The 26152-nt window shown below is 51.0% G+C and overlaps 1 protein-coding gene across 2 annotated transcripts in view; it reads left to right on the top strand.

The window, feature by feature from the left end:
• Positions 1-26152, top strand: part of RANBP10 (RAN binding protein 10) — an 87424-nt gene that overhangs the window by 55315 nt on the left and 5957 nt on the right. Inside the window, exons 4-10 of one of the 2 annotated variants that reach the window (XM_050773262.1) lie at positions 10714-10881; positions 17515-17537; positions 20117-20301; positions 23582-23694; positions 25169-25277; positions 25389-25537; positions 25733-25937. In XM_050773262.1, the coding sequence (XP_050629219.1) occupies positions 10714-10881; positions 17515-17537; positions 20117-20301; positions 23582-23694; positions 25169-25277; positions 25389-25537; positions 25733-25937 (952 nt within the window). The other variant, XM_050773263.1, reaches the window with a different exon arrangement.

The raw sequence follows: 26152 nt of genomic DNA, 5'->3' as shown, positions 1-26152 counted from the left end.
ATCTTTCTCACAAAGGAAAAACAGAAAACCATTGTATGTATCAGGACAACACAAGAGGAAAATCCTCCAGTGACTTCACTCAAAGTTTTCTGTCCACACCACTGTTTGTTTAATGAGCATTTCCCCATCACAGTCTTTCCGCATCTGGGAAGGAGCCACAAAGTCCCTGGACCTGCCACCATCTTACCTGCCTTGTTCAGCTGCTGGCTACGTGGATGTCTAATAAGACATCTCAAGCTTAGCATTTCCGAAGGTCCTGTTCCTTCCGCCCATCTTCCTTGTCTCTTGATAAGTGGTGCCACCATGTACACGTTTGCTTAGGCCAGAAACCTGGGTGCCATCCTTTTTTCCTCTCACATTAGCTGCACCCACACCTGGCGAGTCCTGCCCACTCTGCTCTGAGTTTTCGTAAGTCTCCCTCAGCTTCAGCCCCACTGCATGCTTTTCTGTTTCTCAGACATGCTGAGTTCATACCCTTTACCCCGAAGGTTTTTCCTTCTGTTTCTCTTGTCCAGCAGACAGACCTCTGCTCAGGAGTCACCCTCTCAGCAGGAACTCAATGGACTGCCCCATTCCAATCAGTCCTCATCTCCACCCCCCACACTGCTAGCCCATCATCTGACTTTGCATTTTCTTTTCTTTTATAGATAGAGTCTTTGTTGCCCAGGCTGGAGTGCACTAGCATGATTATAGCTCACTGCCACTTCAAACTCCTGGGTTCAAGAGATCCTCCCTCCTCAGCAGTACTACAGGTGCGCACCACAGCGCCTGGCTAATTTTTTTATTTTTTGTAGAGATGGGGTGTCGCCATGTTGTCCAGGATAGTCTCGAACTCCTGGGCTCAAGCGATCCCCTTTCCTTGGCCTCCCAAAGTGCTGGGGTTGCAGGCATGAGCTGCTGCACACAGCCTTTTTTTTTTTCTTTTAGGATGAGATATCTCTCTGTTGCCCAGGCTAGAGTACAGTGGCATGATCCAATCTTCCCAACTTAGCCTCCTGTGTAGCTGGGACCACAAGTACGCACCGCCACACCCAGCTAGTTTTTGTAATTTTTTGTCGATATGGGGGGTCTCACCATGTTTCCCAGGCTGGTCTCGAACACCTGGACTGAAGCAGTCCTCCTGCCTTGGCCTCCCAAAATGCTGGGATTATAGGCATGAGCCACTGCACCCAGCCCAGCCTTGTTTTCTTTAGAGCATACTTGATCTACCAGGTGTTTCTTGTTTTCCTGTTTGTTTACTTACATTTTCCCTGTCTTTATTCCTTTCACACTTCCTACTCCCACTTTGCAAACTCCCTGGGGCAGGCCTTTGTTAGTTATTTGGTGGCGAGCAGATAGTGCTTGTCCTTTCCAGAGGATATGAAGGCAACACGGTGGCCATAAACCGTGCTGCTGCAGCAGCCAGTGATACTAAATGAGGTATGCCACATTCTGTTTTTAACTTCAGACTGCCTTTTGCACACGTACTTTGTGTGTGTGTGTGTGTGTATACATACATGTATTTATGGTATATACCTTATATACACACACAGACACTGTGTCTGGAAAAAAATATTGGTAGCTTCAGTTGAAGATACATTACAGCTCTGTAATGGCAGACCCCTGACCAGAATAGGTTCAGATTTCCTGGTGCTACTGTAACAACAATGGTGGCTTGAAATAATCATTTTACAGTTCTGGAGAACAGAAATTCTAAAGTCCAGATGTTGGCAGGGCTGAGTTCTCTCTGGAGGCCCTAGGGGAGAATTCATTCCTTGCCTTTTCTAGCTTCTGGCGGCCTCCTGTGTTCCTTGACTCATGGCCTCTTCTTCCATCTTCAAAGCCAGCAGTGAGGCATCTTCCATTTCATAAAGACCCCTGTGATTGCATTGGCCCACCTGATAATCCACTGTCATCCCCTACTTCAAGGGCTTTAACTTAATCATTCTGCAACATCCTTTTTACTATGAAAGGTGACATAGTCACAGGTTCTGGGGATTAGACCGTGGACATCTTTGGGGTGGGGGTCTTATCTGGCCTATAACAGGTACTGTGTATTTTTGCCCTCTGGGAAAATCTATAAAAATTGATAAATCATTTGGGAATTGGAAAAGCAGAAAACTTATCTCTTTTTTGGCCAAACTGAGGTGATGGTGAATCCTGAATTGACTCTAATTTTTTTTTAAATTGAGCTCTTTGGTTTTTTTAAATTTAAAATCCATATTTATAGCCAGAGTTAAAAATTTTTAAATTTTCTTTTTTTTTTTTCTTTTTGAGATGGAGTGAAGTGGCACAATTTCAGCTCACTGCAACCTCCGCCTCCCAGGTTCAAGCGATTCTCCTGCCTCAGCCTCCTGAGTAGCTGGGATTACAGGAGCGGTGCTAGCATGCCCAGCTAATTTTTGTATTTTCAGTAGAGATGGGGTTTTTCCATGTTGGCCAGGCTGGTCTCAAACACCTGACCTCAGGTGATCTACCCACCTCAGCCTCCCAAAGTACTGGGCTTATAGGTGTGAGCCACTGAGCCTGGCCCCCCTTTTTTTTTTTTTTTGAGACAATGTCTTGCTCTGTTGCCCAGGCTGGAGTGCATTGGCACAATCTCAGGTCACTCCAACCTCCGCCTCCCCGGTTCAAGTGATTCTCATGCTTCAGCCTCCCAAGTAGCTGAGACTATAGGCATGTGCTACCACACCCAGCTAACTTTTGTATTTTTAAGTAGAGACGGGATTTCACCATGTTGGCCAGGCTGGTTTCAAACTCCTGGCCACAAGTGATCCGCCCACCTCGTCCTCTCAAAGTGCTGGGATTACAGGCAAAATCTAAAAATTCTGTGCTCATTTTGTCAAAATAGTTATATAGTTTATTTTTAAAGAAAATTATTTAAAATACTTATTTTAATTTTAGGTCTTTGAAAATTTAAGCATCTGTTGTTTTCATAGTGGTTATTGAACTCCCATACACTGAAACAAAAATATCTCCCAAATATCCTTGAGTCGCTCACTAAGTAGGTTCTTCCTGATGATTTCATGAGCTTTCATAAATCAAATGACCAAATTATTGTTAGGTTTTCTAGGATATCTACTGTTCTAACCTGAGAAAGTGAAAAAAGGAAAGCTTCTAGCTTATGTCTTGGACCTCCTGGACAGTAAAATTTGCATAAAAATCTGTCATACAGGACCATCCTTGTGTGAGAAAGAGGCAGGCTGACAGCTGGGGCTGGTCACTGGTGGTACATGAACACACATGTGTATGTGCACACACTTGTACCACCTGTCAGACTCCTGACATGCTGGGCACTGGAGGAATTGTCCTGAGATCATTTGGCCCCATACCAAGGAGCTCATGATCTTGGGGGAAGGGGCGTGACAGTCGCGGGAACAGTGACTAGTGATTGAAGAGGTTCAGTAGGCACCAGGCAATGGACCAGGGATATGGGCTGTGTGCAAGGGGAGGACCAAAGGATGTTATGGAAGACTCCAGGAGGCAGAAATTTGAACTGGATCATGATGCCCTGGCAAGAGGGGAGGACAGAGTGGATACTACTAGTTCTTGGGCATAGTTCTAAGAGGACCCAGAGGAGCAGCAGGCAACCTTCCTGAAAGACTATTTGGGGAGGGTGGAATGGGCAGTGGCTTTGCTGGATGGTGTGCTCCCATGGCCACATAAGCAGTGGACTTGACTTTAGGGGGCTGTGCAGGTCAGGGAGCATTGAAGAGAGCCCCGTCCTACCTTCTGGCATCCCAGACCCCTGGCAACATCTGTTGTGCTCTGCCAAACACACAGGGTTATGTTTGCTCTCCTAACAGTTGCCACATTGTTGTCAGTTACTGCCTTGCAGTGGGAAATCCCTGTGCTCTATCTGAGGGATGAGGGGCAGCGGGAGGAGGAGGGCTTCTGTGGCTGCTGTAGCCCATGGTTGTGGATCCTGTCAGGGCAAGCTGGTGGGCATGCCTGGGGCCACCACAGTCTGAGCCAGACCTGGAGGCATGATTGTCACTTTGCTCCTCACTGCTGTCCAGCTGGCCGCCCTCATCTATAGCCTGCTATAGACCAGGGGAACAGCTGCCGCCATCAGGAGCCATGGTGCCTCCCGAGTTGATGCCTGAGAAAAGGCCTTGACTGTGATGGCCTCATGAGCCTGCCTCTTGGTGGGGAATGGGCATTGTTCGCCAGAAGAGCTATTTCTCTGAGGTCAAATGATTTGCATACCCACTAGCAACAGAAAGGCCTCTCCCACTGCTGGGCCTGGTGAGCTTAGGAGCTGAGTTGATGCTCAGAGCAGCAATGTGTGCCCTGAGCCAGGCAGTTCCAATGTCTTTGGGGAATTCAGAAAGTGAGAATAGAGTCTGGATCCAGGTAGAGGCTTTGGCCCCTCTAAAGCCAGTCTCAAGCAGTTCTCACACTGGTTTCCTGGTGATGCAGTGGGGAGATGCAGGAGGGACCAGCAGGGCTGAGGTCCTCTACCAGTCTCCGAGAGCCCTTCAGTCTTGGCCTGTTTCCCACTGTGGGTGCTGGAGAATCTTTGTTTAAATAGAGGCTTCCTGGATGAAAAGACATGAAAGCTCAGGGTACACTAGGCTTGGGATGGGTGCTGTGACCAAGGGGACAACTTCCCTTGTGCTCGCTGATTCAAATGCTGAGTTTAGGCTCCAGGGTTTGGGCCGTGTCACCTCTCCAGTCACACTCTCTGCCTCCCTTGTCAGCCCTTGGCCCTGTTATCCTTCTTTTCTCACCTCCACACCTTTGCTTGCTGCCTGCCCACACCCTGTGCCTTGCCCGTCCACATACACACATGCACTATGAATGTTTGAGCTTTGCCCTGCTTTCTAGCTACTCAGATCCTCTACTCAGAGGAGAGCCTCTACCCACGCCACTTGGGAGGGGAGGGATGTGCTTAAGCGTGTTCATATGGTGTGCTGTTCAGGCCCCAAGGAGAAAGCAGGCAGACAGTGGGGAAGCTACCTGGAGGGGTGCCTGGGGAGTAGACCTGCCTGTCAGCCCATCAGCTCCCTAGCCTGTGCAGGTCCTGGGCTTGTCATGGCTCTATGGGTTCCATTTCTCCTCCTTAGCCAGGCAGTCGAGCTCCTCTGCAGCTCCACTGCTCCTGCCCCACCTGTTCTCATGCCTTTGCCTGCACATCCTCCTCCCTTTTTCTTTTTTTTTTTTGAGACGGAGTCTCGCTCTGCCGCCCAGGCTGGAGTGCAGTGGCCGGATCTCAGCTCACTGCAAGCTCCGCCTCCCGGGTTCATGCCATTCTCCTGCCTCAGCCTCCCGAGTAGCTGGGACTACAGGCGCCCGCCACCTCGCCCGGCTAGTTTTTTGTATTTTTTAGTAGAGACAGGGTTTCACCGTGTCAGCCAGGGTGGTCTCGACCTCCTGACCTCGTGATCCGCCCGTCTCGGCCTCCCAAAGTGCTGGGATTACAGGCTTGAGCCACCGCGCCCGGCCCCTCCTCCCTTTTTCACTTCCCTCTCCCCTTGCATAAAACCGTGGTGCAGAGGTGGGAGGATCGCTTGAGGCCAGGAGTTTGAGACCAGCCTGGGCAACATAGAAAGACCCTATCTGTACAAATAATAGTAATATATATATTTTTTGCCTTCCTGAGTACCATGCACGTTTTTTTTTAAGACAGAATTTCGCTCTTGTTGCCCAGGCTGGAGTGCAGTGGCATGATGTCGGCTCATTGCAACCTCCACCTTCCCAGATTCAAGCTATTCTCCTGCCTTAGCCTCCCGAGTAGTTGGGATTGCAGGCACCCGCCACCATACCCGGCTAATTTTTTTTGTATTTTTTTACAGACAGGGTTTCACCATATTGGCTAGGTTGGCTTCAAACTCCTGGGCCCAAGCAATCCTCCTGCCTCAGCCTCCCAAAGTGCTGGGATTATAAGCAGGAGCCACTGCGCCCGGCCAGAATAATTAATATTGTTAAGCTATCTGTTCTCTCCAAATTGATCTAGAGAGTGAACACAGTCCCAATCACGATCACAGCCCACCTTTGAAAGACATTTTTTTTTTTTTTTTTTGAGACGGAGTCTTGCTCTGTGCCCCAGGCTGGAGTGCATTCACGCCATTCTCCTGACTCAGCCTCCTGAGTAGCTGGGACTACAGGCGCCCGCCACCACGCCCGGCTAATTTTCTTGTATTTTTAGTAGGGACGGGGTTTCACCGTGTTAGCCAGGATGGTCTCAATCTCCTGACCTCGTGATCCGCCTGCCTCGGCCTCCCAAAGTGCTGGGATTACAGGCTTGAGCCACCGCGCCCAGCCTGAAAGGCATTATTAAGAAAGTGAGGGGCCAGGCACGGTGGCTCACACCTGTAATCCCAGCACTTTGGGAGGCCGAGACGGGCGGATCACGAGGTCAGGAGATCGAGACCATCCTGGCTAACATGGTGAAACCCCGTCTCTACTAAAATACAAAAAAATTAGCCTGGCGTGGTGGCGGGCGCCTGTAGTCCCAGCTACTCGGGAGGCTGAGGCAGGAGAATGGCGTGAACCCGGGAGGCGGAGCTTGCAGTGAGCCGAGATCGTGCCTCTGCACTCCAGCCTGGGCGACACAGTGAGACTCCGTCTCAAAAAAAAAAAAAAAGAAAGTGAGGGCTGGGCGCAGTGGCTCACGCCTGTAATCCCAGCCCTTTGGGAGATCGAGACCATCCTGGCTAACACGGTGAAACACCGTCTCTACTAAAAAATACAAAAACAAAATTAGCCAGGCATGGTGGCGGGCGCCTGTAGTCCCAACTACTTGGGAGACTGAGGTGGGAGAAGGTGTGAACCCAGGAGGCAGAGCTTGCAGTGAGTCGAGATCACGCCACTGCATTCCAGACTGGGCGATAGAGCGAGACTCCGTCTTAAAAAAAAAGTAAAGAAAAATAAAAGAAAATGAGGCTGGATGGCCATGGCTCATGCCTGTAATCCCAACACTTTGGGAGGCCAAGGCACGTGGATCATTTGAGGTCAGGAGTTCGAAACCAGCCTGGCCAACACGGCGAAACCCTGTCTCTACTAAAAATACAAAAATTAGCCTGGTGGTAGTGGCGTGTGCCTGTAATCCCAGCTACTCAGGAGTCTGAGGCAGGAGAATCCCTTGAGCCTGGGAGGCGGAGGTTGTGGTGAGCTGAGATTGGGCTACTGCATTCCAGTCTAGAAGAGAGAGTGAGACCCTTTCTCACCCCCCCCCAAAAAAAAATGATGATAAGCCACAGACTGGAAGAAATACTCACTCACAGAACATAAAAGGACTTGTATCTAAAATATATCAACCTTTACAGTGCAATACAATAAACAATCCAAAAAAAAAATGAGTTAAAAATTTGAATAGACAGTTGAATAGTTTTCCAACAAATAGATGGCAAATGAGTACATTAAAAGATACTCAATATATTTTGTCATAGGGAAAATGTATATTAAAACCACAGTGATATCAAAACCACTATAGGCCGGGCGCGGTGGCTCAAGCCTGTAATCCCAGCACTTTGGGAGGCCGAGACGGGCGAATCACGAGGTCAGGAGATCGAGACCATCCTGGCTAACATGGTGAAACCCCGTCTCTACTAAAAAATACAAAAAACTGGCCGGGCGCGGTGGCTCAAGCCTGTAATCCCAGCACTTTGGGAGGCTGAGACGGGCGGATCACGAGGTCAGGAGATCGAGACCATCCTGGCTAATATGGTGAAACCCCGTCTCTACTAAAAATACAAAAAACGAGCCGGGCGAGGTGGTGGGCGCCTGTAGTCCCAGCTACTCGGGAGGCTGAGGCAGGAGAATGGCGTAAACCCGGGAGGCGGAGCTTGCAGTGAGCTGAGATCCGGCCACTGCACTCCAGCCTGGGCGACAAAGCGAGACTCCGTCTCAAAAAAAAAAAAAAAAAAAAAAAAAAAAAACTAGCCAGGCGAGGTGGCGGGCGCCTGTAGTCCCAGCTGCTCGGGAGGCTGAGGCAGGAGAATGGCGTAAACCCGGGAGGCGGAGCTTGCAGTGAGCTGAGATCTGGCCACTGCACTCCAGCCTGGACGACAGAGCCAGACTCCGTCTCAAAAATAAAATAAAATAAAATAAAACCACTGTATATACACTAAAAGGCCAAAATTTAAAAAAACTGAGAATAGTAAATACTGAAGAAGATATGGAACTCATACATTGCTGGTTGGAAAGCAAAATAGCACAGCCACTTTGGAAAACAGTTTGACAGTTTCTTATCAAATTAAACATACACTTATCTTATAACCCAGCAATACCACTTGTAAGTATTTATCCAAGAGAAATGAAAACATATGTCTGTGCAAATACCTTAAAGCAAATATTTGTTGGCTTTATTCATAATAGCTAAAAATTATAACAACTCAAGTGTCATCAACTGGTGTATAAACAGACAGAAAAACTGGGGTGTATCCATAACATGGAGTACTACTCAGCGATAAAAAGGAATGGAACACTGCTTCTCCTAACAACATGGATGGATTGCAGATGCATTGTGCTAAGTGTAAGAAGCCAGGCAAGACACCTCATGTTCTATGATTCCATTTATGTGAAATTCTGGAAAAGGCAAAACCATAGGAACACATCAGATCAGTGTTGCCAGGGACTGGGGATAGATGGAATAAATTGACTCCCAAGAGGCCTGAGGGAACTTTTCTTGGGGAGATAGGGTCTCATTTTGTTGCCCAGGCTGGAGTACACTGGCATGATCATAGCTCACTGCAGCCTTGAACTCCTGGGCTTAAATAATCCTCCCACCTCAGCCTCCTGAGTACCTGGGACTACAGGCAGGCACCACCACACCTGGCTAATTTATTATTATTATTATTTTTGAGACAGAGTCTTGCTCTATCGCCCAGGCTGGAGTGCAGTGGCACGATCTCAGCTCACCACAACCTCTGCCTCCTGGGTTCAAGCGATTCTCCTGCCTCAGCCTCCCAAGTAGCTGGGATTATAGGTGTGCCCCACCACGCCCGACTGATTTTGTATTTTTAGTAGAGACGGGGGTTTCTCCATGTTGGTCAGGCTGGTCTTGAACTCCCGACCTCAGGTGATCCACCCGCCACGGCCTCCCAAAGTATAGGGATTACAGGTGTGAGCCACTGCCCCTGGACTATTTTTAAAATTTTTTATAGAGATGAGGTCCCACTATGTTGTCCCAGGCTGATCTTGACCAAGCTCAGCTTTAGTGATGGAAATGTTCTGTGTCTTGATTGTGTCTTGATTGTGGTGGTGGTAATTCAACTGTATACATTTGTTAAAACTCATTTGAATTGTACAGTTTAAAAGAGAGAATTGGCCAGGCACGGTGGCTCAAGCCTGTAATCCCAGCACTTTGGGAGGCCGAGACGGGTGGATCACGAGGTCAGGAGATCGAGACCATCCTGGCTAATATGGTGAAACCCCATCTCTACTAAAAAATACAAAAAACTAGCTGGGCGAGGTGGCGGGCGCCTGTAGTCCCAGCTACACAGGAGGCTGAGGCAGGAGAATGGCGTGAACCCGGGAGGCGGAGCTTGCAGTGAGCTGAGATCCGGCCACTGCACTCCAGCCCGGGTGACAGAGCAAGACTCCGTCTCAAAAAAAAAAATAATAAATAAAAGGGAGAATTGGCTGGGTATGGTGGCTCATGTCTGTAATCTTAGCACTTTGGGATGCCGAGACTGGAGGATCACCTGAGGTCAGGAGTTTGAGACTAGCCTGGCCAACATGTTGAAACACCGTCTCTACTAAAAATACAAAAATTAGCTAGGCACCTGTAATCCCAGTTACTCCAGAGGCCGAGGCAAGAGAATCCCTTGAAACTGGGAGGCGGAGGTTGCAGTGAGCCAAGATCACACTACTGCACTCCAGCCTGGGTGACAGAGGGAGACTCTGTGTCAAAAAATAAATAAATAAAAGAGAGAATCTTACTATGTGTAAACTAATTCTCAATATAAAATACATTTTAGGCCGGGTGTGGTGGCTCACGCCTGTAATCCTAGCACTTTGGTAGGCCAAGGCAGGTGGATCACAAGTTCAGGAGATCAAGACCATCCTGGCTAACAGGGTGAAACCCCGTCTCTAGTAAAAATACAAAAAAATTAGTTGGGCGTTGGCCAGGCACGGTGGCTCACTCCTGTAATCCCAGCACTTTGGGAGGCCGAGGCAGGTGGATCACGAGGTCAGGAAATCGAGACCATCCTGGCTAACATGGTGAAACCCCATCTCTACTAAAAATAAAAAAAAAATTAGCCAGGTATTGTGGTGGGTCCCTGTAGTCCCAGCTACTCCAGAGGCTGAGGCAGGAGAATGGCATGAACCTGGGAGGCAGAGCTTGCAGTGAGCCGAGGTCGCGCCACGGCACTCCAGCCTGGGCGACAGAGTGAGACTGCATCTCAAAACAAACAAACAAACAAAAAACCATTTTTAACAACCTGCCAGGTCCACTTCCAAGGTCACTTCCAGCTCTCGCTCCTTCACAAGGCTTCCCCTGACCACCTCCTTGTTGTGCCACCCTCTCGTGTGTTCTTTCCGGGTCACTGATCCTGTTAACCACAGCATGGGATCATTCCTCTGTGGGGCTGCATCAGCTACTTGGGCGGTCACCTGCTGGACTCACAGCCAGACTCTGTCTACTGGTGGCTCTGTTAGAAGCCAAGAGTGCTGACAGAGGTGAGGCAGGCTGAGGAGAGGCTGAGAGACCTGGGTGGGCTTCTGTGACTGTCTTGTTCCTCCCTTAAGTACCTACTCAGTTATTGCTGCTCTCTTCCCCCACAGGTTGGGACAAACATTCCTATGGTTACCATGGTGATGATGGGCATTCCTTCTGCTCCTCGGGGACTGGCCAGCCCTATGGTCCCACATTCACCACAGGAGACGTGATCGGCTGCTGCGTCAACCTCATCAATGGCACCTGCTTCTACACCAAGAATGGCCACAGCCTTGGTGTGTGCATGAGGGACCTTGGAGGCTCTGCTCTGTGGAGCCACTTTGGTTGGTGAGAGGCTCAGGGGCAAGTGCTCAAGGCAGTGTCGCCTCTGCTGAGCTCTGGGGTACCGCACCATTTCCAGGCATTGGAGCCCTTTCAGGTGAATAGAGGGTAGCAGGGGCACGCCTTTGTTCATCCAGCCGGTCAGCTGCATTTATCCAGCCCGGGGAGGATGCTGAGAGTGCAGTAGTATCCTGGTCGTGATCTTGGCTTTGGTGGCACTTGATGGAGCAAGGTTTGGCATCTGATGAGAAGTTTGGGGAACCCTCGCATAGGTTGTGTGATGATGGTTTGCGTGCCTGTGACTTGGCCCAGACTTTGGTGCTGGTTGCTGTGGAGCAGCAGTGAGGGTGGCACTAGTCCAGGAGGTAAACAGGCTGGAGTCAGATAGGGCCAGACCTCTGTTCTGTTCTTGGTGAATGGGCAGCAGCTGGGGCAGTTACATTGAAAAAGGCTTCTGGTGAAACCATGAAGGATGGACCAGAGTAAAGACCAGGGGAAGAGGCAGATAGCCTGAGGTAAGGCAGTAGTGATGAATACAGGACAAAGGCCTGGGTGTGGCCTTGCAGGGCTTGGTGACAGATGGGGTTCACTTGCAAGAAGGCAAGGTGGGAAAATGGCTGGATTGGTATTGCTGTTAACCAGGAGAAGAAACCCAGGAGAAATTGCAATCAGTGGAAGAGGATGGGGCCTGTGGGATCCCTGGAAGGAGCATTCCTGTATGTGTGTAGACATTTAGGATTAGGGCTTGAGAGGAAGAGACTTTGGCTATTCTGATGCCTTGCCTACTGGGTGCTAACTGGTATTTGACCACATTGGCCCTGAGGTGGTGACTAACTGCCTGGTCTGCCTGCCTGGGTTTGCAGAGGTCTCCAGTCTACACACCCTAGTTCTCCAGAATGGAATGGTATAGTGAGGAGAGGACTGGCAGAACTCTACCAGCCCAGCTGCCAGCAGCTCTGCCAGGAAAGGGAGTGGGCATTTTACTTGGAACCCAACTCCTAGAAGTCCCATTTCCCTTGGCTTGAGGGTCAGTAAAAAGGTGGCTGCAACTCTCCACATCCCCTCTATGACTTCTCCAGGAGATGAGCGCAGCTAGAATCAGGGCACCTGAGTGGGAATTGGATTGCTGATGGCTGGGGCTGCATGCCTAGGAGCCAGCATTCCTCAGTAGGGCAACTGGATGCCCCAGCTAAGAGTTGGCAGGAAAGCCTTGGTAGCTAGGCAGCCGAGAACATAGCACAGACACTACTGAGCTGACCTAGGTGCACATCAGAGAAACCCTCCTCTGAAATTGATGACCACCTGGCTGCAGTTGCTAGTGACCAGCTGGTGAGGAGCTAGCGGGTAGAGGGTGGGCCAGGGCCTGAAGACAGCTCTTCACTCTCCACTCGGCACTCTGACTCCAGCTATTTCTTGGTTCTGGGTTCTGCTATCAAAGTCCCAGGGGCCACTATTGTGGGCTTTCACCCTATATGCAAGCCCCCCTTCACCGGCCCCCTTGTATAGCTGCCTTCCTCACATCCCTCCAGCTTGTCCACATTTTGCTCATGGATGGGGGCAGACTCTGCTGTTCCCTCTGTACCTGCATCTGTCTCCTCCAGGCCCTTCATGTGCACCAGGACCACCAAAGGGCCATGAGCTCTTTGTCAGTCAAGTCCCAAGGTCCCATAGAGAGCAGATGGCCACTTTAATGTCACCTCAAACCCTTCGGCTGTTTTTAGAAACCCATCTCCTTAGTGGATGCTTTTTATAGACCCCCATCCAAGACCTCACACATCTTGTAATGAAACTTCATCTAGTAGTATTTTGACTTTTTTTCCAGCCTGTCAGCACTTTCTGTGTTCTTACTTGTTCTATCTCAAATATTTGATATCCTTTTCAGTCTTGTATTAATCTAAAATTTGTTGTTTGTGTTTATGTTTTCATGAAGATGTTGTTAAAAAATATAGAAAGAAGAGAAGGTTAAGATTTGAGCCCTTCAGTGTACAGTTGAGCTTGTCCTGGGAGACATCAGCCATTTAAGAATAATTAAGTTGGCCGGGCACGGTGGCTCATGCCTGTAATCCCAGCACTTTGGGAGGCCAAGGCGGGTGGATCACAAGGTCAGGAGATCGAGACCATCCTGACTAACATGGTGAAACCTGTCTCTACTAAAAATACAAAAAATTAGTTGGGCGCAGTGGCAGGCACCTGTGGTCCCAGCTACTCGGGAGGCTGAGGCAGGAGAATGGCGTGGGCCCAGGAGGCGGAGCTTGCAGTGAGTCGAGATCGCGCCACTGCACTCCAGCCTGGGCGACAGAGCCAGACTCCATCTCAAAAAAAAAAAAAAGGAATAACTAAGTTGGTCAAGCGCAGTGGCTTACACCTGTATTCCCAGCACTTTGAGAGGCCGAGGTGGGCAGATGGCTTGAGCCCAGGAATTCGAGATGAGTCTGGGCAAGTGGTGAGATCCGGTCCCTATTAAAAAAAAAAAAAATCAGTTCCTGAAGCTCATATTTTTCCATTTTTTCCACATGGATATTATTGAAACCTTACTGAAAATGGGATATGGCCTGTCCCCTGCATTTTTAGATCACAAAATGTAATGGGAAAGCAGTGAAGTTGGAGTGACAGAATGCGTGGTGAATCTTCTACTGTCCCTGTTTCCGTTTCCCAAGCCATCCTATCAATAATGTGCTTCAGAATCGAACCCTTCCCCATTTTACAGCAGCGGAATGATGTCTCCTGCCTCTGGCCTCCCTGCTCCTTTCCTCTGTCAACAGCCCTTGCCCTATGTACTATTGGTCAGTTATCTGCATAATTGTTAGTCATATGCCATCTCTCTTGCTGGAATCTGAGGGCCAGGCTCTGCAGCTGTTTCTCTAGTCTTGTGACAGCAAATACTTGGTAGAAGGATGAAGGAATTGAGTGAACAGAGATACGGACTGATGTCTCATTTGCAAGGGGTCCATGTGCTCACAGAGTCATTTCCACACAGCTCTGTGCTTTCCCACAAGGTTTTTATGTTCTCAGCCTCAGAGGTCCCTGACCTATGTCTGTTTGACTCGGTACTCCTTATCAGCAAGTTTGGCTATCCTATTTGCATTCTGGATCTTTGCCTGAACCTTCTTCCCGTGGGCCAACTCAGATCTTGCCATCAAAGTGACGTTACAGGCTGGAGGAGCAGTGTTGCCCTTGTCTAGTGCAGTAGTGGGTGGAGTAGCGTCTTTCCTCATTCTCCTGGAAGCACCTCAAGGCCTTATCCTTCCTGGGTGCCATTGAGAGGCAGAGTTGGGCAAGCCTGGGTAAGTCATCCCCTGACCAAAAGTGTTGCAGTTTCCTCACCCTGTGGCATTACTGCAGCTGACTTATATGTAGACCTCAGAGTTCATGAAGTAGCTTTCACAGAATGTCTCATTTTCTCCCTTTTTCCTTGAAGTCGAGATATCGATATTATCTCTTTTTTTCAGATGAGCTCAGAGAGGTTGGGATACTCGCCAAAGGTCACACTGCATATAACTTATGGAGCTTGGATTCCCTTTTTCCAGGCTTCTTGGGGACTCCTCCATGAGCCCTGGAGTAAGCAATATCCTGGCCATGCTGAGATCCGTGAGGGCAGCTCCTGGGCAGACCTGGAGGGTGGACATTGGGGTCTCCTCCTGGGTAGAGAGATTTCCAGATTCAGTCCTGCCAGCATGCCAGAGTCATGCCGACTGTGCATGTGGGGCCCAGAAGTGGCCTCAGACAGGCAGACCATGTGGCTTATGAGCATCCCTCAGTGAGAAGCAAACAAAATAGCCAAACAAAGAATATAAACCATCTCTCTGCACCTTGGTTTTTTCATATGTGACCTAGTGTCAGAGGCAGTATACATCTTCCAAGGTTGTCTAAGGATTGAATGGTGCCTTATAAGACACTCAGTCCAGTGCCCAGCAGAAAGGAAGCATGTGGTATGCACTGGCTGACATGATTCCAGCCAGGTTTCTGGGAGACCTGTTGTCAGATCCTCACCTGTTCTATTTTGCAGGGCTTCAGTTTCTTTTCTGGGTAGGGGTTGGAGTAGCAGACTGGAGATCTCTAAGGAATCAGCAGTTTGAAAACCTCTGAGGCCAAAAGCTCAGGAGCTTCTGGGAGATGTAAGACTTTATCTAGGGCTGGGCGCGGTGGCTCACGCCTGTAATCCCAGCACTTTGGGAGGCTGAGATGGGTGGATAATGAGGTCAGGAGATTGAGACCATCCTGGCTAACACAGTGAAACCCCGTCTCTACTAAAAATACAAAAAAATTGCCGGACGTGGTGGCAGGATCCTGTAGTCCCAGCTACTCGGGAGGCTGAGACAGGAGAATGGCGTGAACTTGGCCGGGCGCGGTGGCTCACGCCTGTAATCCCAACACTTTGGGAAGCCGAATCAGGCGGATCACGAGGTCAGGAGATCGAGACCATCCTGGCTAACACGGTGAAACCCTGTCTCCACTAAAAATACAAAAAAAAGTAGCCGGGCATGGTGGCAGACACCTGTAGTCCCAGCTACTTGGGAGGCTAAGGCAGGAGAATGGCGTGAACCTGGGAGGTGGAGCTTGCAGTGAGCCGAGATCGCGCCACTGCCCTCCAGCCTGGGTGACAGAACTAGACTCCATCTTAAAAAAAAGACTTTATCTAAAAAATGAGAGGGTTTTGAGTCCTTGGGAGAATCTCCACTGGTCCTGAGTCATTTCCCAATGTGAATAACATGGGTGCTCTGGTGGCTTGCTTATATAGTTGGGGTCCCACTGCCCTCTACTCTCACTTCCAATTCAGAGCTGAGGTCCCTAGAAATGCAGCCACTTCTCTTGGCAGGAGGGTTTTTGACAAGCTATTTTTTGTTTTTGGTTTTTTGGGACGGGGTCTTGCTCTGTCACCCAAGCTGGAACCCAGTGGCACAATCATACTAGCTCACTGCAGCCTCAACCTGCAGGGCTCAAGTGGTCCTCCTCTCTCAGCCTCCCAAGTCGCTGGGACCACAGCTAATTTTATATATTTTGTAGAGACGGAGCCTCGCTGTGTTGCTCATGCTGGTCTTGAACTCCTGTTCTCAAGAGATCCTCCCACACAGGCCATTGTTAACCTGTGCTTTGCCAGCTTGGAACCTCTGAGGACTCTGACTGCGTATGGTCTGTAGATAGGCAGCTGCCACCCTCCCTGTTTCCGCTTCTCTGTCAGCTTAGAGATGACATTGGAGCATCGGACTAGGAACGAATCCAGCCCCACCACTTTTGCTAGCTTTATGACTACTGGCAAATTGTCGAACCTCTGAGGCTTTTCTCCTTTGTAAAATGGGATAAGCCTGCTTCCCAAAGTTGGTATGAGGATCAGACGAAGTAATGGATGGAAAAGGGGTGAGGCATGGTGGCTCACGCCTGTAATCCCAGCACTTTGGGAGGCCAAGGCGGGCAGATCACTTGAGGTCAGGAATTCAAGACCAGCCTGGCCAACATGGTGAAACCCCATCTCTACCAAAAATACAAAAATATGTATTAGCTGGGCGTGGTGGTATGTGCCTGTAGTCCCAGCTACTCAGGAGGCTGAGGCAGGAGAATTGCTTGAACTCGGGAAGCAGAGGTTGAAGTGAGCCAAGATTGTGCTACTGCACTCTAGCCTGGGCGACAGAGTGAGACCCTGTTTCCAAAAAAGGATCTGGCATGCACAATAGGTTTCCATAAATATGTGTCGAATCAAGAGAAGAATCAGGCCTTCTAAAGGGCCACAGGGGATAGATCTTTTGAATTTAGTTCCCCTTAGCAGGCTTTCTTTGAGGGTGGAAGAGCTGTGCACCTACCTAAGCATCTGATTTCACTTCTGGCCAGGCCGCCAGTGAAGAGAAGGTCATGGTGTGATTAAAACTACTTAGCCCGGGCCGGGCTCAGTGGCTCACGCCTGTAATCCCAGTACTTTGGGAGGCCAAGGTGGGCGGATCACGAGGTCAGGAGATCGAGACCATCCTGGCTAACCCGGTGAAACCCCGTCTCTACTAAAAATACACAAAAATTAGCCCAGCGTAGTGGCAGGTGCTTGTATTCCCGGCTACTCGGAGGCTGAGGCAGGAGAATGGCGTGAACCTGAGAGGCAGAGCTTGCAGTGAGCCGAGATCGCGCCACTGCATTCCAGCCTGGGCGACAAAGCGAGACTCCATCTCAAAAAAAAAAAAAAAAAAAAAACCTGCCCAGCCGGACACGATAGCTCATGCCTGTAATCCCAGCACTTTGGGAGGCTGAGGCGGGCAGATCACTTGAGGTCAGGGGTTCAAGACCAGCCTGGCCAACATGGTGAAATGCTGTCTCTACTAAAAATATAATACGAGTGTGGTGGTGGGCACCTGTAATCTCAGCTACTCTTGAGGCTGAGGCAGGAGAATCGCTTGAACCGGGAGGCAGAGGTTGCGGTGAGCCAAGATCGCACTACTGCACTCCAGCCTGGGCTACAGAGGGAGACTCTGTCTCAAAACAACAACAACAACAACAACAAGAAACCAAAAAAACAATACCTGGCCCTAGCACTGGCTCCACCATGGGGTGCAGAGGCAGAGTAGCCCCAGGGGCTGGCCCTGATAACTGTTCCTTTCCCCCCACAGGTATAGCCTTCACAGACCTCCCGGTGAGTACTACTATTGGGTCTTCCCCTCCTGGGCTTCTGGGGGCTGACTGGGATGGGCATGGTGGTACCTGCAAGTGCAGGGTGTGGAGTCTGGTTCTTTCCCCAACCAGGGATGTGTGCCATGCTGTCAGCTTGAGGGTACCAGGAGGGGCACTTGCTGGCCTTCCTCTCTCTCCAGCAGCAAGGTCTGGTCTTCCTACGACTCTTAGCAGGTGACAGTAATTTGTGGCATTTCCAGAGGCAGCTGTGGGCCTGGGGGGGTTAGGGTGGTGGAATGAAGACAGCTCCATGGCTCAGCTGGTCTAAGCCAGCTCTGTGTCACCTGGGGTGCAGAGTGTAGGGAATTATTCCTGAACTGTGAGGGAACCCAGTCCCTGTACATACCCATCAGAGATCCCTGAGGAAAGCCAGTGCCCTAGGGGAACTCATCTGCTACTACCTAGGGCACCCCCAAGCCAGAGAGGTGAGCTTTGTGGGGTCTTCCCTTCTTATAAAAGGATGGGGTTTTCTGCTTGCTTAGTTCAGGGTGTATCCTTACCTCCAGCCATCCCACACCTGTACCCCAGTACCTCTTTATTATGAGTCATCACAGGCCTAATCACATGCAGTGCCTCCACCCAGGATGCTGGGAGCCTGGCCTGGCTCTGTGTGTTCTGGCTGGGTTCTGGGAGGAAGGAAGGTTTACTGACTCTGGTGGCTGCTTTGGGATCCCAGACACCCCAGTGATGCCCCAGGAAATGCCTTTGTGATCTTATGGGCCTCTGAAACCCAGACCATAGCACCCAGGGTCCTGTTAGAACCTCCAGTCTATGGCTCAGAATCCTTCCCTCCTACCTGGAAGCCCCAGAGAGAGGCTGTGGTCCTAGGCAAAGAGCAGATTCAGGTGGAGAATGCTGACCCTGGCTAGGGAAGAGTCTAGTTATGGGGACGTGACATGAAATGACCAGGCATGAGCATGGCCAGTATGCATCCACATGCAAGAAGGTATGGGGGATGACATTGTGGGCAGTGACGGTCAGGGAAGGCTTGCTGGAGGAGGTGGGCCTTGCCTGTGGTGTGGAGGATGGTAGGGGAAAAAAAGGAAGCGAGAGGTCCTCTGTGTGCAGAGCCCATGGTGGGCTGAAGCCAGCATACAGGAAAAGGTCCCACACCTTGTGCAGATACAAAAATGCATGGTTAGCCGGGTGCACTGGCTCATGCCTGTGATCCCAGCACTTTAGGAGGCCAAGGTGGGCAGATCACCTGAGGTCGGGAGTTCAAGACCAGCCTGACCAACATGGAGAAACCCTGTCTCTACTAAAAATACAAAATTAGCCGGGCATGGTGGCGCATGCCTGTAATCTCAGCTGCTCAGGAGACTGAGGCAGGAGAATCACTTGAACCCAGGAGGTGGAGGTTGCGGTGAGCTGAAATCGCGCCATTGCACTCCAGCCTGGGCAACAAGAGCGAAACTCCGTCTCAAAGAAAAAAAGTGCATGGTACTCAGGAAGGAACATGGCCTGAGCATGGGATGAAGAGTGGACTGAGGGCCCTAAGAAGACCATCTGCAGTGACAGTGGGGAGGAGGCTAGCGAGGCTCTGGATAGTAGCAGCGGGGAGCCCCAGGAACCATCAAGTGAGGGAGGGACTGGACAAAAGCCAGTCATGGCAGAGGCTAGGTGGAAAGCAGGGAGCCCTACACCCTACTGGCCAGAAGATCCTCCTCTTAGCAAGCGTCTAACAGGAAGGGTAGCTTCTCTTCACCCTTTGCCAGCACCAGGGGTCTAGACCACTGGTTCCCTTTTGCCATGCTCCCCTCCTCCCTCCTTTCCTGTGTCATCCCATCTCTGCCTACCCCATTGTGTATCTATTTTTTTTTTTTTTGAGGCAGGGACTCACTCTTGACACCAAGACTGGGTTGCAGTGGCAGAATCGCAGCTCACTGCAGCCTCAATTTCCTGGACTCAAGCCATCTTCCACCTTAGCCTCCCGTGTAGCTGGGATCACAGGTGCACACCACCACACCTGGCTAATTTTTATTTTTTTATTTTTTGTAGAGACAGGGTCTCACTTCGTTGCCCAAGCTGGTCTCGAAAACCTGGGCTCAAGCGATCCTCCTAAATTGGCCTCCCAAAGTGCTGGGATTACAGGCATGAGCCACCGTGCCCAGCCTCATGTGTCTATTTTTTTGTGGCAGAAAGATCCTTGGCCCTGGAACTTTCCAAGAGGAGCCATGATCCACCATTGCAGCAGACCTTCACAGGCATGTCTGCAGGGTCGTGGAGCCCAGCCCATCTCTGTATGCCTTGACTGAGTTCCAGAAAGGGTTCTTGGGCCTTGAGGACACAAAGGCCTCTGATGCAGGGCAGGACACTCTCCATGATGTGCCTTGCTTGCTTTTCTTTTGCTTTCTCCCCTCAAGCTTTGGGGCATAATGTCTCTGCTAGGGAGGTGGACAGAGGTGGCTCTGCCCTGCCTCCTCCAGCCTTGCTGCAACTCTCCCAGCCCGAGTATGGGGCGGCAGCAGCCATGGAGGTGAGGTGAGGCCTTACCACCCCACTGCCCTTAGGGCCTGACTGACATTTCATTCTCCTCCTCAGGCCAACCTCTACCCCACCGTAGGCCTGCAGACACCTGGGGAGATTGTGGACGCCAACTTTGGTCAGCAGCCCTTCCTGTTTGACATTGAGGACTACATGCGGGAGTGGCGTGCCAAGGTCCAGGGCACGGTCCACTGCTTCCCCATCAGTGCTCGGCTTGGCGAGTGGCAGGCAGTGCTGCAGAAGTGAGTGCCCTGCTCCCGCCCTTACCCACCCCCACGCCACCCCAGCCCACTTCACTCTAGGCGCCTGTAGGGCTACAAGCTGTTCTTAAAAATTCCAGCGGGTGGATCCTTTCTGGGAAACATTCCCAGGGCGATTCAGCCTGCAGCTCTCCTGCTTCTCTCTCATCAGATGGACAGTTCCCGCCAAGTTCTCCGGGCTACTCCTAATTAAACCTTTGCCTCTCAGCCAGATTGGAGGTTCCTGTATATAAGATCACCAGCAGGGCTGTTTTCCTTCACCAGGTCATTTTGCAGAGGGTTTTGCAGAGGATGCCCTGTGGTCTCTTCCTTTGTGGACCCTTTTTCTACCATAGGGAGTATCCATGATGCCGTGACTCTGGCCTGAGGCCACCTCACAGGGCCCAGCATCCAGCTGAGTCTCATTCGTCTGTAGCAGTGGTGGAAGGAAGGGAGTCCTCCCTAGGACCAGCTAAGCTAGCTCCTTGGCTGATTAATTCCCAGACTGTCCTGGAAGCCAGTGTCGCTGAACTCCCAAGGGAGGCCAGCTTTGGGTTTCTCTTGCACTTGCCAGCTGCAAGCCTGAGTGAGGCAGTGACCAGTACCCACTCTGCCAGGAGGTGGGTGTTAGCTTAGCTCCCAAGGATGGGCAGATGGGCATGGGGAACAGCTAGGCTTCCACTACCTCTGGTCATTGCCCTGCAAAGGCACCAGGGTGCTAGGGTCCTTGGGGTGGGGTTGGGGTGCACACTGGTTTCTTTGTACAGCCTTTGTCCCTTGAGGCAGACCCCAAGGATGGGCTGAGGCAGGGGCTAGGTGGCCAGACCTTCCCCAGGAAAAACAGCATTGTTGCCTCTTGTTCCCAGTCCCCCAGAGCAGATGACAAGGACTTCCTTGGATGGCCAGGACAGTGCCACTCCCATAGCAGGCTTGGTGGGATGGGCAAGGAGAGGGGTGAAAGATGCCAAGTCTGTGTAGAGGAGGAACTGATCCTCTCAGTTTTCAGGGCCTCGGCTCAGCACATGGATGTGTTTTTGTTTCGGGGTTTTTAAAAAAATATTGAGATGGAGTCGCACTATGTTGCCTAGGTTGGACTCCTGGGCTCAAGTGATCCTCCCACCTCAGCCTCCTGAGTAGCTGGCATCACAGGCATGTGCTACCATGTCCGGCATAGCACATAGGTGTTTCTGTTTCCATGTGTGTATCCATGTGCTTGTGTGTGTTCATATGTAGCATTTGCCAAGACCTGCATATAATTTGTGTACTATGGTTTTATATAACTTCATTTAATGAATATTGATAATGGCTATGTTATCACAGAGACAAATTTGTCACACGCCTTTTGGCTGGCTTCCTCTAGTGGAAGGTCTGGTAATTTCCTCTCTTTTACTTGTGTAGGTAACCCTCTTGTAGGTAAAGAATTTTTCATATTTCCCCTTGTGTTTATAATAATAATATGGTGTAATAATAATAATTATACTTACTTTACTTTTTTCTGAGTCAGGATTTTACTGTATTGCCCAGGCAGAGTGCAGTGACACAGTCATGGCTTACTGCAGCATCGACCTTCTGGGCTCAAGCAATTCCCCTACCTCAGTCTCCTGAGTAGCTGGGACTGTAGGCATACACCACCATGCATGGCTAATTTTTTGTATTTTTTGTGGGGAAGGGTTTCACCATGTTGCCCAGATTGGTCTCAAACTCCTGGGCTCAAGTGATTTGCCTGCCTCGGCCTCCCAAAGTGTTGGGATTACAGGCGAGAGCCACTACACCCAGCCAATAATTTTTTTTTTTTTTTTTTTTTTTTTTGAGACGGAGTCTTGCTCTGTCACCCAGGCTGGAGTGCAGTGGCCGGATCTCAGCTCACTGCAAGCTCCGCCTCCCGGGTTTACGCCGTTCTCCTGCCTCAGCCTCCCGAGCAGCTGGGACTACAGGCGCCCGCCACCTCGCCCGGCTAGTTTTTTTGTATTTTTTAGTAGAGACGGGGTTTCACCGTGTTAGCCGGGATCGTCTCTCGATCTCCTGGCCTTGTGATCCGCCCGTCTCGGCCTCCCAAAGTGCTGGGATTACAGGCTTGAGCCACCGCGCCCGGCCGCCAATAATTATTTTTAAAGTAAAGATGAGATCTTGCAATGATGGCCAGGTTGGTCTTGAACTCCTGGCCTCAAGTGATCCTCTCGCCTTGTCCTCCCAAAGTGCTGGGATGACAGTCATGAGCCATCACGCCCAGCTGATAATTATTATTTATACTATAATATTATGTAATATATCATTTCATAATAAGAAGAAGTCTTATTTATGGACTTCTTCCTGCCGGGTACTTTATGTGTATTATCTCATTTACCCCTTAAAGCCTGAGAGAACACACACCCAAACTTCTGTGCCTTCCACCTGACAACCCTTCAGACATTTGTGTTTAGAGTTACAGTAATGACATCAGATACATGCACACACCAAGGTGTTCACTCCTGTACACATCAGATTCGAGGGTTCAGCCTCTGCTCTATATGTGTACACACATGTGCCACTGTTCAGCCAGCTTCTGCTGGGGTAAAATGGCTACTGGGAGTCAGACTCCTCCAGACCATTTCCCAGTGATTGTGTTCCCACTGGCCCTGCTGCTGCCTATCTCTGCCTGGCAAAATCAGCCTGATCGCTTGGCTTCTTGGGCCCCTGATTTGTGGCATATCATGGTGTAACTCTGTGTTGTGAGTTAGCTTCCCATCACTCACTCACTAGAGCTGGAACTGCTGAGGGCAGGTTCACCTGGGGGACTGAAATGCTTCTGTCAGGTACATGGCACAGGCTGCAGAGGGGCTTCTGTGTCTGTAGAAGGTGTGCATGTGGCATGCATCTTGTCTGGGAAGCTGCCAGATTACCTGACTGGCTGCAGTTTTGGGACGCTATCAGTGAGACCATTGGCCCCGTAGGCTTGCTGCAGTTCCCAAAGAGGCAGCCACCTGTGAGGAGTGTGCCTGTGTGTGTACTTCTGTTATCGTACTTGCTTACTTGTGGGCAGCATGTCTCAGAGAAACTGCAGCCACTCCTCTGAACTGTGGGCACACAGGTGAACAGCCCCTCCGCAGCCTGACTTCGTGACCATGGGGCACCATGGGGGAAGTTTTCATTTTGTTTCAGCCCCTTTATTCTCATTCTGTGGAGGTTACACCTCCAGGATGTGTTTAGGGAGACCTCTGGGGGAGGTAATCTGCCCTGAGTCCATCAGGTGGTCATTGAGAAGTGCAGTTCTTGAGTGTCACCTGAAGCTCTTCCTTTCTTCTAGCATGGTCTCATCTTACCTCGTGCATCATGGGTATTGTGCCACAGCCACAGCTTTTGCTCGAATGACTGAAACCCCGATTCAGGAAGAACAGGCATCCATAAAGAACAGACAAAGTAAGGTTTATTCTGCTTTCCCCTTTTCCTCCCTTACCTGTCCCTAACTCTGCTCTCTGGCTCATGCCAACCCTGGTTCACCTGTCAGGAGTCCATTCAGCTCTGGTCCTCATGACCAGCCTGCAGCCCAAGGCCATGTTCCTGTCCCACCTTCAAGATGGCACTGCCCCGATGGACAGTTGGCAAGATGGAGACATCTCAGGGCAGCCTCCCTAATGCATATTCTGAAGGCTGGGCGCAGGCCAGGCCCTGGCATGGCTGGTTCCATTCCTCCATTTCCTCCCTGCTTGTTTCCTTCCCCTCTGAATCCTGGATTCCTCTCAGCCTCCTGTTCATGGTCTTCCAGGAAGACTGTTTGCCTGTTACCAAACTCTCTGCCTTTCTCACCATTTACTCAGCCTTTAGTAGTTCTGCTTATTCTTAGCCAGAGAGGGGACTGAAGTGGTCAAACAGGGCAAAGCCAGTGCTCAATGACTGCTATGGGGGCACTGCTTTCCGCTCCCCACCTCTGGTCCTGCCCTTTGCTGACCACCTAGAGTCCTCGCTTCGCCAGAGCTCTCCCAGTGTTGATGCTGGCCTGGATGCTGTGCATCTGGAGGCTCTTTCATGGAAGGAGCGGTGTTGGAAAAGTGGAAAAAGAGCCCAGCGAGGAGCTAGAAGGAGAAAAGGAGAGTGAGGGCGAGTGGGTGTGGATATGCGTGTCTGTGAGTGCCTGCCTGCCCCTTTCCGAGCCTGCTGTCTCTTCTGTATATGCATGTTTCTGTCTCCCAGAGAAGCTGTGTTCAGCCAGACAGAAAGGGATCCCAGACTTGGGATCTATGAATGAGAGCCTCAGACCCTGAAGTTGCTCCCAGCGAGATGCACGAGGCCCCATGGCAAGAGCAAAAAGGCAGCAGCAAGATGCTGATGGCCTGAGAGGTGTCAACGTCAGAGGTGCCAGCATGAGGAGGATGGCCTCCTCTCCCAGCAGGGGGCATGCTGCAGCCCTTGAAAACCACCAGGCACAACCCTGATCAGAAACCAGTGTGATTTCCTTGCCATTACCCTGTGAGGCCTGGAAAGAGAGGAGTGTATCTGAAGAGGAGCCCCTCAGGCCACCAAGCTGCCTGGGTGCCCATCCCCAGATCATGCTGCCCCAGCTGGGGCCCTACCCTGCCCCCAGGTTCCTGGCACCATGTGCCTTGCAGGAACAGGCCTCCACATTTACCCTCCTGCCTTTGGACTGAGTTTCCCCTCCATCTTCCCCGTATTCTTGAGGACTCTGACGCTTGGCAGAAACCAGGATCTGTTGGGCTGGGCAGTCAGGTTCTTTCTCCAGCCTCCTCTCCTGTGAGCATTTCAAGCTGGCGAGGCACTCTGAGCCAGCCCATCTGATCATGGCCGGCCCCTGCCCTGAGGCTGGCAGCATCCCAGGCATGTGGCTGTGGGAGAGGTCTGTAGCCCTTGCTCACTGCTGTGTTCTTGCACCCTGCAGAGATCCAGAAGCTGGTGCTGGAGGGCCGTGTGGGCGAGGCCATCGAGACCACCCAGCGCTTCTACCCAGGGCTGCTGGAGCACAACCCCAACCTCCTCTTCATGCTCAAGTAAGTCTTGGGCATGACCCCAGCTCCCCCAGAGTCCAGCCCCTCTCAGCTGGTGATGGGAACGTCAGCCTGGACCACAACCAGAGCATTATTGCTCCGCTCCCTCTGCAGGTGCCGGCAGTTTGTGGAGATGGTGAATGGGACGGACAGTGAGGTCCGCAGCTTGAGCTCCCGAAGCCCCAAGTCCCAGGACAGCTACCCTGGCTCCCCCAGCCTCAGCCCCCGACATGGCCCCAGTAGTTCCCACATGCACAACACAGGTCAGCCACTCTCCAGAGGGCTCTGGGAAGAACTGGTGTGGAGGAGAGAGGCCACCCCACATACCCTTTCCTGGGCTGGGCTCCGGGCTCACTGCTGGATTTGGGAGAAGGGAAATGGGACCACTGTGGTTATTCTTGGGGCTCCACTTGAGGGCAAGCTGCCCCTCCTCTTCTGACTGTCCCCCTGGCTTCTAGGAGCAGACAGTCCCAGCTGTAGCAATGGCGTCGTGTCCACCAAGAGCAAACAGAACCACAGTAAATACCCTGCACCCAGCTCCTCATCCTCGTCCTCCTCCTCCTCGTCCTCCTCTTCCCCATCCTCCATCAATTACTCCGAGTCCAACTCAACAGACTCCACCAAGTCCCAGCCCCACAGCAGTACCAGTAACCAGGAGACCAGGTGCCTGCCTTGCTCTGCTTCCTCCTCTGCCTTCTGCCCCATGCCAGTTGGGCCCATTGCAGTCTATCCTTTGAGTGCCCTTCCCTTCACCCCCAGCCTCCATCTCAGGTCTGTGCCTGGAGTCCTAGCTTTTGGCCCACTGGGCCAGATGTCAGCTCTGGCTTCTAGTCCTCCCTACGATTTAGCTGCACTTTCCTTGGCCTTGGCTTTCTCCA

The sequence above is a fragment of the Macaca thibetana genome, chromosome 20, assembly GCF_024542745.1.
Source record: "Macaca thibetana thibetana isolate TM-01 chromosome 20, ASM2454274v1, whole genome shotgun sequence".
In the NCBI taxonomy this organism is placed as follows: Eukaryota; Metazoa; Chordata; class Mammalia; order Primates; family Cercopithecidae; genus Macaca; species Macaca thibetana.
This window is presented reverse-complemented; position numbering and strand designations above follow the sequence as displayed.